A 15,314-nucleotide genomic window follows, 5' to 3' on the forward strand; every position below is an offset into this window, starting at 1 on the left:
CATAACCTCACCAGGTAGCAACTTGGGATATTCCCCTTGGGATCACTTTGGTCATTGTTGCTAGAGTCTGTGTTAGCCTCTGAGATAAGGGCAAAAAGCTTTTTTTCTGTGAAGCATGTTCTCTCCTAGGTTTCTCTGGAATTATTGTTTACTGTCTGCATCTTTTGTAGAATAAAGCCAGCAGTGCAGGATGACAGGAAAAGTCTGGAGTGAGCAGAATGTATAAGATCTGTGTTGGAAGTCTCTACATACTATTTTTCTCAAAACAATATTGCTGAACCAACAGTGCGGCAATTATTTTGTTAGTCCAGGAAATGCTTCAAATGTAAATCCTCTTTCACCTTCTTGTTTTTCCTTTTTGGAAATGATTTCTGAGACTTCCCAGTGTTAATTACTGATTGGTTGTCCAAACTTGTGTCAGCATCACCTCACTATCCAACTGAGTCGATGTATAGATCTGCCTACCTTGTTAGGAAAGTCAGGGGTGTAACAGAGGCAACATAAGCTCATCCTCAGAACACATGGAGACAACAGACAGGCAGGGGAGAGGTGTCCAGGTCCAATCCAAACCTACCATCCTGCTGCATTCACATGCACCCCAACTCTAACACACCAGAATGATCGCCTGAATTCCCTCATCTGCAGTCAATCAGTTTCCTGAGGCCTGCTAACAAGCTATTCATTTTATTCAGGAGAAGGGATGCATCTGACGTTTGCAGGGTAGTACCTCTCTGGACTGAGCTACCAAGAAATGGAAACATGATTCACCCTGAGGAAGCGGACCTTCTTGATGATAATGAGTAAAGTTGAAAAATGAGTGTTTCACCTCCATTACATGAGGCATCTGAGTATACTTCATGCCAGACTCAGCCAGCTCCATGATCTCTTCCAGAGACTTTTCAAGGTTTGGAACCAAACGACACACCTCTCCAACTGGCCCTGGCAGACCCAAAGCTGAGAGCAGAAAAGTATAACAATGTGTCACAAAGTGATGCAGAAATCTAATACAGAGAAACAAAGTCTGGGTTTTTCTCTTGTTTGGTTTTGTGGTGGTCACTGTAGCCTCTGAGTTGTGTTGCCTGTTCCATTAATTAGCCTTGTTGTTGTTATTAAGGCTCGTCATACTATCAGGGGCCCCAGGCACAGTAGCTAACAGGCCTCCATGTAGCTGTCCTGGGTTTGTTTTTCCTTTCCCTCTAGTGGCACAAATAAAAATGTTCCACCAGTGACTTCATAATGCCCTTCCAGAACATGCACTCTCTGCCTTGTTTAGTTTGATCTTTGTTGGGTTTTTGATGTGGATTTCTACAGTTTCCCAATCTGCCAGCAGTCTTGCTTACATTAATTCTGACAGACAGAAGGGTGAAATTAGCTGATGTCATTTGTGATACTGTGTAAGTCTCTCTCCACTGCTCGTGGCCACTCAATTATAATCCAGAAGAATCTACAGAATGTAAGTTATAGATTAAACTATGTTGCTTTGCCAGCAGTAAGATGTACATCACTAAGTAAAATGTTTATTTCTGATTTATGTTGGTACTTTTACAACAAAAAGATGCTGTTATACCTTCCATCCTCATCATATTGTTAAATGTTTAATTCCCAGTTTATAAAGGTCTTCAATAAACCAAGTTGGGTGGTGATTTTATGTAAAATAAAAGATGTATAAAAGATGTTGAGTTGAATTGATTTGACTGTTGTCATTAAATAAGGCTGCTGAATGTGAAGCAGAGTACCTGTTCTGTCTTTGCTTGCTTTGTTGTTGTAAATGGAGAAGCTGTTAAACTTGTTGAGCTGTGGCTCCAGGAAGGCGACAGGGAAGGCTGCTGAGAAGGCAGCTAAACACTTTCCTAAAGCTGGCCGCTGTCTGATGTGCATGGAAACAGGAGAGGAAGCGGTGAAGTTAGATCATGTGACAGAGGGTAAATAAAGAGGATATATGAGAAGATTGTAACAAAGTATTTGAGTTGACTAAAGCTAACTACTGACCCTGTATCTGAGGTAATTCATTAGCACAACTAGAGGCAGAGGAGGTACATCCCAGCCAGCCCAGCCAGGCAGAGGCAGGACGACGTGTCAGGGCGGGGCTGGGACCCTTCCCTCATTTACTAAATAAGCCAAAGCAAACTGGATACCTATGGCTACATCTTTTGTCAAAGGTAACAGATGAAGTACCACAGCTACAACATTAAATGGATCATAACAACTGAGACTTTCTCAGAGGCTGTTAAACTGTTGCTATACCAAAGCAACAAATATCTTCTAGATGTTTGACTGCAAAGTGAAGATCACAAGCAGCAATGAGCCACCCATTGAGGCACTTCTGTACTTTACTTGTCACCAATGATCCTACTTGCATGATGTATCATACAAGAAATGCATTATACTAAGACAAAGCTTGACTTTCATATTTTTGCAGAACAAGGGATATTGTGCTTTCAGAATGTTTGTCTATGAACAAGGACACAAAATAATGTGTGGGATATATCACTAAATGTAAGCTGATTATTAATGGAGGCTGAGAAGTGTAGGATATTCAGTACCTCTCCACATAGATACTTTTGTTGGTTCCCAGGAAGTAGAGACTATTCAGTATTCTGTAGCAGGACACCTGGACTTCATCCACTGGAACATGAGAGACAAGCATTTTGGAAACATGAACATTCTGCTTGGAGAACAAATATAGTCAAACTCATGTAGTTACGCACACATGAGGTCCTCTCCAAACATGTTCTGCCCGATGTGCTCAAACAGGGAGGAGAGCACCGGCAGCAGGGCGAAGGTGGTGTAGTTGATGATCTGAGTGACGCCACGTGGTTGTTCTCTGGAGTGGGTGAACTGGCCCAGCTTCAGGTTCTCCTGAGTTTTCTCCAAATCTTCTGCCACACTATCAAAGTAGGACCGCAGAGCTGCCTTCACTGACTCCAGCCCAGTCTTCATTACTGTCCTGAGAGAAATAGGTTTGGTGTTATTGCCATGGTCAGAAAAACCATGACTTGGGGATCTGAAGCTCATGTTACTAATTTACATTTGAGACTGTCTGAGAGCTGACAGTCTCAAACTATTCAAACTACATGTGTTCACATTTACTTTCTTTGTTAGGATACACAGACCCAATTAATTGATAATACTATTGAAAAGTTCATTTATTTCACCAAATGAAACTTTTCCCTTAATGATGACTGTCTGCTAACAGCTAATGAAAACATGACAGTTTCAGGTTTGAAACATTACAGACATTACAGTCTACATGTTTAATGTAGACTGTAATTAGAATAATACATCAGATCAATAAAAAACTACTTAAAAACCAGGAATATGGGCTTAATGAAAACTGTGTTTATTAACTGCTTAAAAGTTGTTTTCAAAAGGTACTTTTAATCCGACAAACAAGACATGTGTTCTACTGCATGTGTCAAACTCAAGGTCCAGGGCCCAAATGTGGCCCACCATAAGTTTTTATATGGCCCTCTTGGCTTTACTGGAAAACATAAGTAGGACCTTCAAGATAACAGTTGTGTACTTTATAATTAATATTATTATATTAATCAAAGTCGTTTTTGCTGTACACTGCCAAATTATATCAATGTGAAATATGCAAAGACAGCTGTTTATTAATTTATTAATATTTTTGCAAGTTTTTTTTTTTAACAAAAAACAACAGTACCTCGCATCTAGGCTCTGTCCTAGTATCTGCAGACAGTTGACGATTGACGTTGCATTGTTCCCTGCAAAGCAGAAACCACATGATGAGCTAAATACCAGAACCACAGTCTGTCAGTAGGGGTCGCTGTCACCATCTTCTAGCTAATTTAGGACACAGACCTTAAAACTGCTCTGATGGGTTTTTACCATGGGTACAGTGGATGGTTTAATAAAACACACACACAACAGAAAGCATGCATATAAACACAGATGTCCTTAGATGCAAAGCTATAAAGCGACTAAGGACATCTTTGAAATGAAGTGACGTTGAAATTCTACAGATGAGAGTAAAGATGATGTAGTGGGATAGTGGGGAAGTGCTTTTCCACAGTCTGGGTGAAAAACAGTAAAAGCCTTGTAAATTCTATTTTGTATTTATATATTGGGTTTGGGGATGTACTTGTTTTTTGGGGTTTTCTAAACATACTTTTGTATTTTAGTGTTTTCTAACTAAAGATGCAAAGGTATCTGGTGTGGTTTTAGATTCTACTATTATTATTATTATTATTATCCCAGAACTAACAGACAGTGTACTTTATATTTTACTTGAACTGTGAGTGTGGAGTGATGGCAGCATGGGCAGCTGACACACTGAACAGAAAGTAGATTGAATATGTTAGTGTCTGGATAATTGGGGAAATGCTAGAAAGAATAAAAACACTTCGGCAAGCAGATCTGACTGTATGCTTATGCTCATCTGTATGAACATGGTAAAGATATTACCATATCAGTAGTGCTCTGCAAGATGAACCTTTAAATTGATTTTTTTTATAATTAAAGCTGTACAGTTTAACTATTGTAACTAACTAAATATGTTTTACATTCTCACACACCTCCTTACGAAAACCATTGAGTATCTTAGAGAGGTCCGGCATGAATCAGCCTCTGTTTGGATGTGCAAGAGACGAAGTGGAAAGCATTTATGCCACTGCATGAGTAGCTGGGACAGATTTGGCTCTAAATGAAATTTTTTTCCTCAAGGCTAACAAATAGAAAAGAGAAGAAGGATTTTGCCAACAAGTAAGAAAAGTTTATGGCACGTCTGCTGGCTGCAGTGGAATAATCAGAGTTGGTCAAGAAAAGGAAAATAGTCATCCTACACCAGGGCACTCAGAATGAAATACTTGCACAAGCTGTACCATTCAGGAGCCACATAAATATAAAAAAATACCAAAATGTCAGAATACACAGAATAACAGTGTCTGGTCTACATGAACTCAGATGTGCAGAATCTGCATGTAAAACACATGAGCATCATGACTGGACAATAGGAGTATCACCTGGACTGGAGTATCACCACTGACAGTCTGACAAACACTGTTCACCACCAGCATCCTCATAACAGTCTACAGAGCAGTGGTGGTCAGTATCCTGATCTAGTGCCTCTAAGCAAGGCACTGTAGCCGGAATAAGCAGCCGAGACAGCCCACCCTGTCAGAGGTCTGATGGGGTTGTTGCTTCCAGCCTTAGTGGCCTTTAGCACCATAAGAGAGACCTCTCCATATACAGTATATGGGTGCTAATATTGATATGGCCAATGACCCCTAGAGATTCCAAAGGTTTTGCACAAAAGTATGAAAATTAAATGTTAGCCACATGGTAAATTTAAAAAAAGAGTTCAATAATTTCCAGTATGATGATTCATATTTTTGAAGGGCTATTTGATTTACATAGATATCATAATCTATTTAGTTTCAGCTGAAGGTGTTTTTTTATTACCTTTTAATTTAATGCTTTTGATTGTGTTTTATTTTGGATGTATAAAATTTATTCCAGCTCTAGTTTTAAACGTTCTTTACAAAAGGCTATTGGTCTTTGAGAGGGCAAACTTGCATTATTCTGTCATGATCAATATATTGCTTGAAGATGGTCTCAAAACAATAATATTGTCATGTATAGCAATAGTTACAGGAACAATTTACGATTCAGTAAACTGTGTTGTCGCCTAATATGTGGATGATTCCTGCTTTGTTCTAACTGAGCAGGTTTAGAAGGTGATGGCATGCCAAGAAAAACAGCAACACACCAGTTCCATCAAACCAAAAGAAGATTGTTGGCAAAACAGTAACAGAAGCATTTTAGAGCAAGGGATCAAGCAGCCTTACCGAACAAGGATATCCTATGTCTGACAAGAACTCCAAGTTTGCAAAAAAGACTGAAAAGATTCACAAAATTGGGATGAGAAAGTTGAATTAGTAAAAGGAAGACTATAAAGATAAGATGTGGCGATGCAGACTGGAGGTACAGACGATCATTTACAAGATGCTGCGAGACTTTCCTCAGTGTGAAACATACTTCTGCTCCAACACACTCTGAAGCTAGCTGGGTTTGTGGTTCTCACCTGGTCACCATCTCCTTCTCCTTATTTGAGGCATGGCCTCCACTGCTGATTGCATGAATGGCTGTGGACAGGAAGTACAGCCTGTGGTTTTTAAAGTACTGATCCACCAACGGCAAAACAACCTGGTGGTAAAATGATGCACAGACAGTGTAAATACATTTATTAATCAAACAAGAACATTACTCGGGTGGGTTAGGGTTTGGAGGATCTTTTTGTTCCTCCCCTGTTCTAAACCCCCAGGTTTTCTCATCATTTTAAACATAATTACAGATTGTTGCTATTTTTCCCAAACAGTTAGCTCAAATGATGACCAGAAGTGCTCAAACACACTGCTTTTGATCACGTCATACATTTTCTCTCCAAATCCACCTTTCTAAAATATTCAGCAATAAAGACATGATGAGCAGATGTTTAACTTAGACTGAAAACTCACTGTGGTATTTACCAGCAAGAAGGCAGGTTGAAATAAAGGAATTTCTGCACATTCCAAGAGAAATGACTTACAACTCAAACTTCTCTTTGAAATGCATCTGACAATTATTTTACATTTAATAATTCCATTTGATAATTGGTCAATAATTGATAATTCATCAACTGACAGATTTCTTGTGGGGATGAGATCAGGACTTTCTGAAACACAGTAAAGTGTAAAAATACTATAAAAATCATAACTGAATGAGAACAAACTAAAAGAAGTGTGACCTTTCCAAAGAACTTTATTTGCTGTTCATGAGGAATCTTTCCTCCTTTCAGCTTTGCTCCCACATCTGAAAGACAAAAAGAACAGAAACAAACTGTGAGATCTGCATACATTTACATGCATTAAACACTTTCCTGAATTTGTCAATTTAGAGAAGGTAATGAGAACTCTTTAGAAAAACTCATCTCTCATTTGTCCAGTACGTTGGATATAGAAATAATTTTAGTTTTTAAAAAAATATACTTTCAGCCTGATTTATTGTTAAACACTGAAGAATAATGCTTATGTTTACAGTGCATATGGCCTTCTGGTTTCAACTGTATAACACAGAGCTAGTATGTTAGTTAATATCAATAATCAAACAATCACTTAAACAGGGAGTTATTTCTAATGTATTGTATATTTTTAGAAATTAAGCCCGTCTCTCTTGACAACAATGTCCAGGACTGTAGCTGTAGCAGTTCAGCTGCATAACATGGTTCAGACTGTCATTTCATGATATGGGTCATGTGATATTTCATAAGTAGGCAACAACTGAAGAATCATACCAAACTCCATCATATGCTGATGAGCCTGGTCTACATATGTGATGAGCTTCTGGAGGAAGGTGTAGGCAAACCTCTTCTCAATTGCTGGAGTATCCAGCTCTGGAGACTTCTTTCCTCTGAAACAGAAGATTCAAACAGTCCAGCATGTCTCTTCTATTTCAGCCAGAGCTATGAGGTAGAGCATGCATTGACCCAACAGTGACACATTCTAAAGCAAAATAACATCTAAATAACAAATGTCAGCTGAAGTGTCAGTATGTAGCAGTTTCAGACAACTGAAGTTCCAATAATCCAGCTTTTCCTGAATTGTCTCAAAAAACAACAAAAGCAGAAAATTTTCTCAGAACTCCAAAAGATTACTATTTCAAAACCTTGTATATTAAGTGTAAGATTTAATGTATTACCTTAACGTGGGGCTGTTTGACGTGCTCCTGACCTAGTTGATCTACAAATGATCCTGAAGTTCTAAGCTGAATTAGAACCTCTTTGAAACATTTTCTGTTGCACAAAGCGGGACCTGTTCTCATCAATCCATTCTCCATATTTTCTTTGGCTAGTTAAACTTGCAGTTCATCACTAGTGAGATGAAAGCAACAAAGGCTATGTATGGCAGTCTGTCCTTAACAGTTTAAGAAGCTGAGATGGTTTTCCAGCAAACAGCACAGCAAAATGTATTATTAGACTATGCAAGTACACCAAAGATGCAGCAAAGATTATTTTTTCTGAAAAAGATTCAATCTATATAGATATGGTTATACTTCACTGAGCTTCTAATCAGTTTACAAGGAAGAATGGATGTGCTGCTACCTGGATACGATGTAACCGTTGATCTGGAGAAACTTGAGAATGTCTTGAGCTTTTTCTCGGTCCTTGGATTTCTCTTTGGCAGTCAGAGTGTCATAGGGAACTAGAAGAGGATGTCTTCCTCCACCTGAAGATATCAATGAGCGAACACACAGAAAACCCTAAACCATTTCATCTAAAGCAGCAAAATAAAAAACACAAAGAGAACTAAGTTTTTATGCAAATTATTCATTGCACCTTCTTGACAGTCTGACAAGATCTGGGGGCAAAAAAACGAGGAGGATGTCTTTCTAAAAACAGCAGAGCTTTACTTTGGGGGAGGCGTTCTCTCACTACTCTAAGTAACTGACTCTTATTTGTTTGGCTGTGGTGGAATATAAAAAAAAATCTAAAATGAATATTGCATTGACAGTTATGCATAATATTTAGGAAGGTAAATGAATGTCAGACTAAAATAACAGAAGGCATCATATGAACATCAGGAGGTCTTGCTGTGTTGTGCTGCCTGTTACCTTTAGCTTCTAGCTCCATTTTCTTTTGTCTTGCCCAGATATTATGATAATTTTCAGCAAGCAGCTCAGCCATAGACTGGAAAAACAAAATGATTATCATGTGTGGTTGCTTTACACTGCAAATACCAGTGAATCTTGTAACATTTATTTTTAATTTAAGACACAGGTTTAAGCCCTGTGACTACATGTGATACGTTTATTGTAGCTTTGTACTTTGAGGGTTTATTTAGAAAAACATATTTACCTGCATATCTCTGGACAGTGTAACATTGCTCATGTCAACAGGCCTTGGGCTGAAAGCTGGAGCTCCTTCAAAAGACAGCTGTGAACATTAGGAGCAGAAGGTCACAAACCACACTAACTAACCTCACTCTGCAGAATCTTCTGACCACAGAACCTTCTGGTCAGAAGTTTCTCTTCATGGGCAATAATGTAATCGTACTGTCAGGCTTTTAATGATTTAAAGTACATCATGGGCCATGTGCAGAAATGATACACAAAAAAACTGTAGCACATTATTTTGCTCACTACTGGGCTTGAACAAAAATGAATGCTGTGTGTAATCCATGCAAAGGTTTTGCAGTCGACAATCATCAAATAACATTAAGGTTATTTAACTCAAGCAGGTTTGAACCAAATGGTTTATCATGATTTGATTTTTTTATTGTTTGAACTTAAACAATGGTGCTGCACAGACTTTGACCTTCATTGACTCATACAGTGTTTTTTCTGACCTTTGTGATCATCTACATAATCATCACTCCCATTCACACACTGTCCGGGTTAGCATGTTTTAATGAATGAATGACTTGCTCCACTAGGCTACCTGGCTGGCCATTGATATCCGTCTGGATTTGTTGTGGAGGGTGGCAGTGTCTCCCTCTCTGTTTCTGTCGATGCTCCAGCCCCACGACAGCATCGTCTTCAGAGATTCTCTGACAGACCAGCAGTACGCCTCCTTGTCCTGCAAGGTTACAGGCTAGCTATAGATCACAGCTTAAACTAACCAAATATCAAAAAACTAAAAATACTTGACAAAGTTTTATAACAGCTTAAGGATAAAAGGAATGTGAAACTGAAATGTGATGTTTTTGTACAGTTGCTTTAGATTCACAGTAAAGACATGATTGGTTTGAGATGGAAAGCGAGCAGCACCTTCTCAGACAGAGCTTTGTATGGCTTCAGAAGGGGATGGGTCTTACTGCTCTCACACAGGTGTTCTTCATATGTCCAGCCATGGGAAAACTGAAAAACAAGAAGTCATTCTAGAATAGAATATTGATTTGTTGGTAATATTACTGATGGTAGACAAAATAATAAATAAGTGAATCAAACTTATTGGTATTTTACAACAACTCTCTGTTCATGACCCTGATTTTGTATTTCTCTGTTGCCATGTCTGCAGATACATGAGCTCAGCCAGGCGGTGGACTTGTTGGGGGATTTCTCACCTGAAGCAGAGGATCTGCACAGCTCTGATGATTTAGCATTCTCTATTTACAATCAACTGTACTCAGCCTGAAAGCTCTGACCTTTTCTCTCGGCCACAAAAGTGCACCACCTCTCTTTGGTCTCCTAAAAGCAGTAAACATCTCACTTGTGCTGAGCCCCATCCTGCACCTCAGTGTCAATGCTTTACAAACACACAGCCTTGGTGTTGTGGTGGGGGAGACTCCACCCTGTCTATGACACCACCACATTCATTCCTGTTCTTGTTGTTGAGAAACAATCTACAACGTTTCTGAAACCAAGGCGACTGAAAACAATGAACCTAAAAGATGAAGACATTGCATGTGTTTCTGTTGGTTCCTGTAAATCAGGACTGAAAACATGTTCCTATTCTGCACTTTTTGATTAAACAATCTGACTAATAAAGTGCTTCCACATTTGTTTCTTTAATGGCTTTAATAACATGTTTTTCTTTTCTTTTATGGTTTGCTATTTTCAGTCTGTCTTTCCTGTATGATACTTTGGATTCCCTTGGGTATAAGTGATGCTGTGTAAATAACATTTTTAATAAAGTGCACAGTTTTGGTATGACAGTGTGTATGAACTGTTAGCTGTTTTAGTGAAAGAAAAAGTATATAGTTCAAATAAATAGATAAAATCTAACTTTAGGACATATTGAGACTTCTTGTCTTCTCACCTTCTCTATGCACCACCTCTCATGGTTATGCTCGGCATATCTGGTTATAAAATAGTCCAGCTTTTCAGGAACAGTTACACTAAAGAGAAAAACAGGATGTATAAACAACAGTTTGTCAGTCAGCAGACATTCAGCAGAAGTGATGCTACATGTTTCATTTCTGAGAGCACTGTAAATGCAGCAGCACATAGTAGCTGGAGTCTTGTTACATACTTAGTGGTGTCTGCAGGTTGTGGGTTGAAGTTTCCCTCTGAATCCATGGAGGACTGTTTCTCCATCAGGGCCATGTAGTTGGACTCCATGTAGTCTGGAGGAAGAGCGCCAGCCACCGCGCTCAGACACGGCAGTGCCAGCTTAAACAGCTCCTGGTCATAACGCTGCATCGTTAAAACACAGGAACACAGATGTTCTTCAGGTTTGGATTCAGCTCTTCACAGATGCAGTCCATCCCAGGCTGCGGCTACCACTTCATACAGCTTATATAAATGACATTGTTGATGTTTTATTTACAGATGAGGTTTGTCGCTGGGATTCCTTAGTTAGTATATATATATATATATATATATATATATATATATATATATATATACATATATACAGTTAAAGGAAACCTAGTCAGTTGCTTTGAATCATTGATCTTGAAGCATTTCCTCATCCTAAGCAACCACATGAAGACAATGAGTCAAATTCAAGTTTATTTCTATTGCACATTTAAAACAGTAGCTGACCAAGATCCTGCACAATGTGTAATATCTCCACTAACTCAGACAATTCAAGATACACTCACCGGCCACTTTATTAGGTACACTTGTCCAACTGCTTCTTAACACAAATGTTGAATCAGCCAATCACATGGCAGCAACTGAATGCATTTAGACATGTAGACATGGCCAGGACGATCTGCTGCAGTTCAAACTGAGCTCAAAATGAGGAAGAAAAGTGATTTAAGTGGCATGGTTGTTGCTAGACAGGCTGGATTGCGTATTTCAGAAACTGCTGATCTACTGGGATTTTCACACATAACCATCTATAGGGTTTACAGAGAATGGTCTGAAAAAGAGAAAATACCCAGTGAGCGGATAGAGAACCTTTGGGATGTGGTTGAACAGGAGAATTTCATCATGGATGTGCAGCTGACAAATCCGCAGCCACTGCTCAATGCTATCATGTCAATATGGACCAGACTCTCTGAGGAATGTTTCCAGTACCTTGTTGAATTTATGCCACGAAGGGGTAAGGCAGTTCTGAAGGCAAAAGGGAACCAACCTGGTAGCAAGGTGTACCTAATAAAGTGGCCGGTGAGTGTAAACTAGAGTAAATGAGCAGCCATCTGTTCCACCTGGCTAGAGGAACCTCTGGTAATGGAGAGGTTTTTGGAAAGAAGAAGGAGCACACATTGTTATTGAGAGCAGCTAAACACAGAATCATTTCCTTTGGCTCACATGAAGCAAAATACACAGCTACTCACCTTTTTCACACACATATACATATACTCAAAAAAATAAATGAGATAAAACAATAACAAAAATGTCAGCTTCCTTGCATCTTGGTTAGTTTCAATGTTGTCATAGAAACTTACTTAACTATTTTGGAAAACTTAAATAATCACCAATGGTTTTTTTTACAATGCGCAAATTACATTAAATTTATGTATAGTTTGAGCCACATAAAACAGTAAAGCACATTTTCATACCTTGCAGCCTGTCACATGTTGAGTCAAAGAAAACTGTTCCAATAAATACAGTGGTTTTGATATAGCCTCCAAAACAAGAGTCTACAAAACAGTTCTTACCACGTAATACAATCAAAACAAACTACAAAACAGCTGCTTTGGTGAGGCAACAAGAACAAAAGGAAATGTCAGGCCTCACCTTGCAGGACAGAGCATCAAATATTCCCCAGAACAGTTTCCTGGAGAGGTGAAGCTCTTCATCTGAAGCCACTCCAAAGCTGCCCCAGCCTCCGGACAGGCAGTAATACTTCCAGCAGCGCTCATAGTGATTGGTCAGCAGCTGGAAAAGTAACGCGCTTCATAAGCGAACAGCACACCTTCACCCTATCCTTGAATGCAACTTCAATAACCTGGTGGTGTTTGTTTTAAACAAAGAGGCAATGAGGTGGACCTGAATTTTCTGCCAAAGTGGCTTAACTATGGAAACTATAGAAAATCAAATATACTTCGTCTTTTCTTCTAACCATATGACATCATAGTAGTAAAACTACATTAATGTCATAAACAGTGGTTTATTCCATCTCCATATTTCTTCTGGGGATGGAGTAAGGATGAGAAAAGAGAGGCTTGTCACCTTCAGAGGCATCTTGGTGTGTTCATTCAGCAGGGGAACGTCGAACACCAGCCTCCTCAGCAGGTGCTGCATCATTGAAGGCCTCAGCTTACTGCATTACATCAGGGAGACACAGAAAGTGGCCATTTATTCTCACACTTATACGTTTTTAGGAAATGTCTCTTTAAAACCTGACAAACGTAAGAAAGATGGCTTCAACTATAGAGCCAGTGTAAGACTGAACTTATTAGCTTACCCACAAACAGCCAGCAGACACTCCTCTATAGCGTCCCTCTGAGCTTTGGTAAGGCAGCAGCCTTTGGACAGCCGGTACACCGTGTGGAGGAGGGAGTCGATCAGAGAGGCAAACGGCTCGGTCCCCGCAAACAGAGGAGCACATTTGGTCAGGAGGGGAAGCACCGCTGTACACAGGTACCTGTTGAGGGCCAGGGCCATATCTGTGGCACTGAGGGCAGCCTGGAACAGGAGGACAGTGCCAACACAGTCAGTGGTGCAACATTAAAAAAAAAAAAAAAGTCTACATCAACTGTACATCTGACGACCAAATGCACCATTATTCAAAGTTAATATCAAATATTTCAACAATTTATTTCAACTGTAAAAAACAACTAAAATCTTATGGAGGCTGCAGCACTGCAGTGTCAATGAGTTTTTTTACTTAGTATTTGGGTTAGGATTCTTTTCCACTCAAAGCTGATTCATCCAAAGCAAACAGAAGGCAGTCGGAGTTCATCTCATGGTTGTTCAAAACATTCCAACACCTTAATAGTCAGTCTGAGAAAATACCTCCTCTCTACACTGAATAAAATGTGATGGCTGAAACTTCCTTTCAGCCATCACTGAAAGATGAGAGGTGAAACATCATTAAAAAGTTAGAAGGAAACATTCAGTTTTCTGTTTAACTGCATAGACTTTGATCTTTAAGCCCACCATCTGCATCTGCTATCTGCAAAGGAACTCCAAATTATTTGTGGAAAATTTGCCTATTTGCAGATTTGTAAGAAAATGCAGCTTGGGCAGCTGGAATAGCTGTGCACAATGGCACTTGACATGCTGTTGGCAGCCAACCAATGAGCAGCATTCATTTTTCTCAACACTGACTGGAAAGCAGAGACAAGAAAAACTATGGATACTAGCTTCTACTGTAGAGGTGAAACTGTTTCTGCTGCGTATATTAATGAAAATTAATGTTTATCAGTGTATATTAAGGTATATTTGGTGTGTGAATTGTTAAGATTTTCAGTTAAAAATGTTTTTGAGTCGGTCCCACATATTGATGTGCAGATGTGGTCTAACAACTTTATTGCATACATCATTTATGTACAGTAAAAAACAGTTTAGGACCCAGCACTGACCCTTGTGATGCTTCACAGGTCACCTCCAGTAAATCAGAACTCAATATTTATTTGTTCATATTGATGTCTTTGATTCAGGTAACTTTTTATTAAAGAAGTCCCTCTTACAGCATATTACTCCAATATATGTAAAGGTAATAGGTTGACCAGCATCAGAGGGGAGGTCGGAGGGAGAGATGACTTACAGTGTCCAGAGAGGCAGCAGCTCTGAGATCTGGCAGGAATCCAACCTCAAGAAGGTGGAGGAGGAAATTCTGGTCTTCTATACCATAGACCCGGTCCAGGAAAAGGACCATGGCTGCTTTATGGTCTGGACAGAAACCTGCTGACATGTCTGGCTCCACAACTATCCCATCTGAGAGAGCACAGGAACACAAAAGGTCATGTCTAAAAACATTTTGAAATACTTTAAAAACATGCTTCAAATGTGAGCTCAATAATACAGAGCAACCGCAGGCCAAGTAGAGTTTGCTCATCTTCATTTATGCTAGTTATGGTTCCTGCTGTCTGATATGAGCTGAGGCTGGATCTACCTTTAGCCAGGTTGGGCATGGAGAAGGGGATGCTGATGACTCCCACCAGGTCGTCGATGGGAATCAGGGACCTTAAAATGGCTCTGATGCGGAGAGCTTCACCTTTACCAGCATGGATCAGCTGATATAAAACAGGCAGTAGGTTAAAGAAATGAAATCATCTGGGTTTTAGTCTGACATGTTTAATATTCTGTCATGTTTAAAGCACTCACATGCATCTCTGGAGCACAGCGACCCAGCAGATCAATAAGTGCAGAGTAGAAGGTCATAATGGCATTGCCCATGTGGATGGTATCATCCTCCTCTTCATCCAGCATGTCACTGCTGCACAGCAGTATCACACCATTTACTCTTCATCTCAGTA

The 15,314-nt window shown here is 39.5% G+C and overlaps 1 protein-coding gene across 8 annotated transcripts in view; it reads right to left on the reverse strand.

Annotated features, from left to right (window-relative positions):
• The window catches only part of ryr2a (ryanodine receptor 2a (cardiac)), a 148,595-nt gene that overhangs the window by 43,822 nt on the left and 89,459 nt on the right, over window positions 1-15,314 (reverse strand). For 5 of the 8 annotated variants that reach the window (XM_028027110.1, XM_028027106.1, XM_028027113.1 and 2 more), the window contains 22 exons: window positions 15,163-15,274; window positions 14,951-15,071; window positions 14,603-14,772; window positions 13,298-13,518; window positions 13,063-13,153; window positions 12,628-12,768; window positions 10,970-11,133; window positions 10,757-10,835; window positions 9,766-9,855; window positions 9,437-9,574; window positions 8,855-8,932; window positions 8,611-8,686; window positions 8,102-8,225; window positions 7,295-7,410; window positions 6,749-6,813; window positions 6,047-6,168; window positions 5,811-5,860; window positions 3,668-3,728; window positions 2,709-2,947; window positions 2,544-2,625; window positions 1,737-1,867; window positions 827-954 (listed from right to left, as the gene is read on the reverse strand). In XM_028027110.1, coding sequence (XP_027882911.1) covers window positions 827-954; window positions 1,737-1,867; window positions 2,544-2,625; window positions 2,709-2,947; window positions 3,668-3,728; window positions 5,811-5,860; window positions 6,047-6,168; window positions 6,749-6,813; window positions 7,295-7,410; window positions 8,102-8,225; window positions 8,611-8,686; window positions 8,855-8,932; window positions 9,437-9,574; window positions 9,766-9,855; window positions 10,757-10,835; window positions 10,970-11,133; window positions 12,628-12,768; window positions 13,063-13,153; window positions 13,298-13,518; window positions 14,603-14,772; window positions 14,951-15,071; window positions 15,163-15,274 — 2,599 coding nt within the window. The remainder of the gene's footprint in view (window positions 1-826; window positions 955-1,736; window positions 1,868-2,543; window positions 2,626-2,708; window positions 2,948-3,667; window positions 3,729-5,810; window positions 5,861-6,046; window positions 6,169-6,748; window positions 6,814-7,294; window positions 7,411-8,101; window positions 8,226-8,610; window positions 8,687-8,854; window positions 8,933-9,436; window positions 9,575-9,765; window positions 9,856-10,756; window positions 10,836-10,969; window positions 11,134-12,627; window positions 12,769-13,062; window positions 13,154-13,297; window positions 13,519-14,602; window positions 14,773-14,950; window positions 15,072-15,162; window positions 15,275-15,314) is intronic. The other 3 variants (XM_028027114.1, XM_028027112.1, XM_028027107.1) reach the window with 1 other exon arrangement.

The sequence above is a fragment of the Xiphophorus couchianus genome, chromosome 9, assembly GCF_001444195.1.
Source record: "Xiphophorus couchianus chromosome 9, X_couchianus-1.0, whole genome shotgun sequence".
Taxonomy (NCBI): domain Eukaryota; kingdom Metazoa; phylum Chordata; class Actinopteri; order Cyprinodontiformes; family Poeciliidae; genus Xiphophorus; species Xiphophorus couchianus.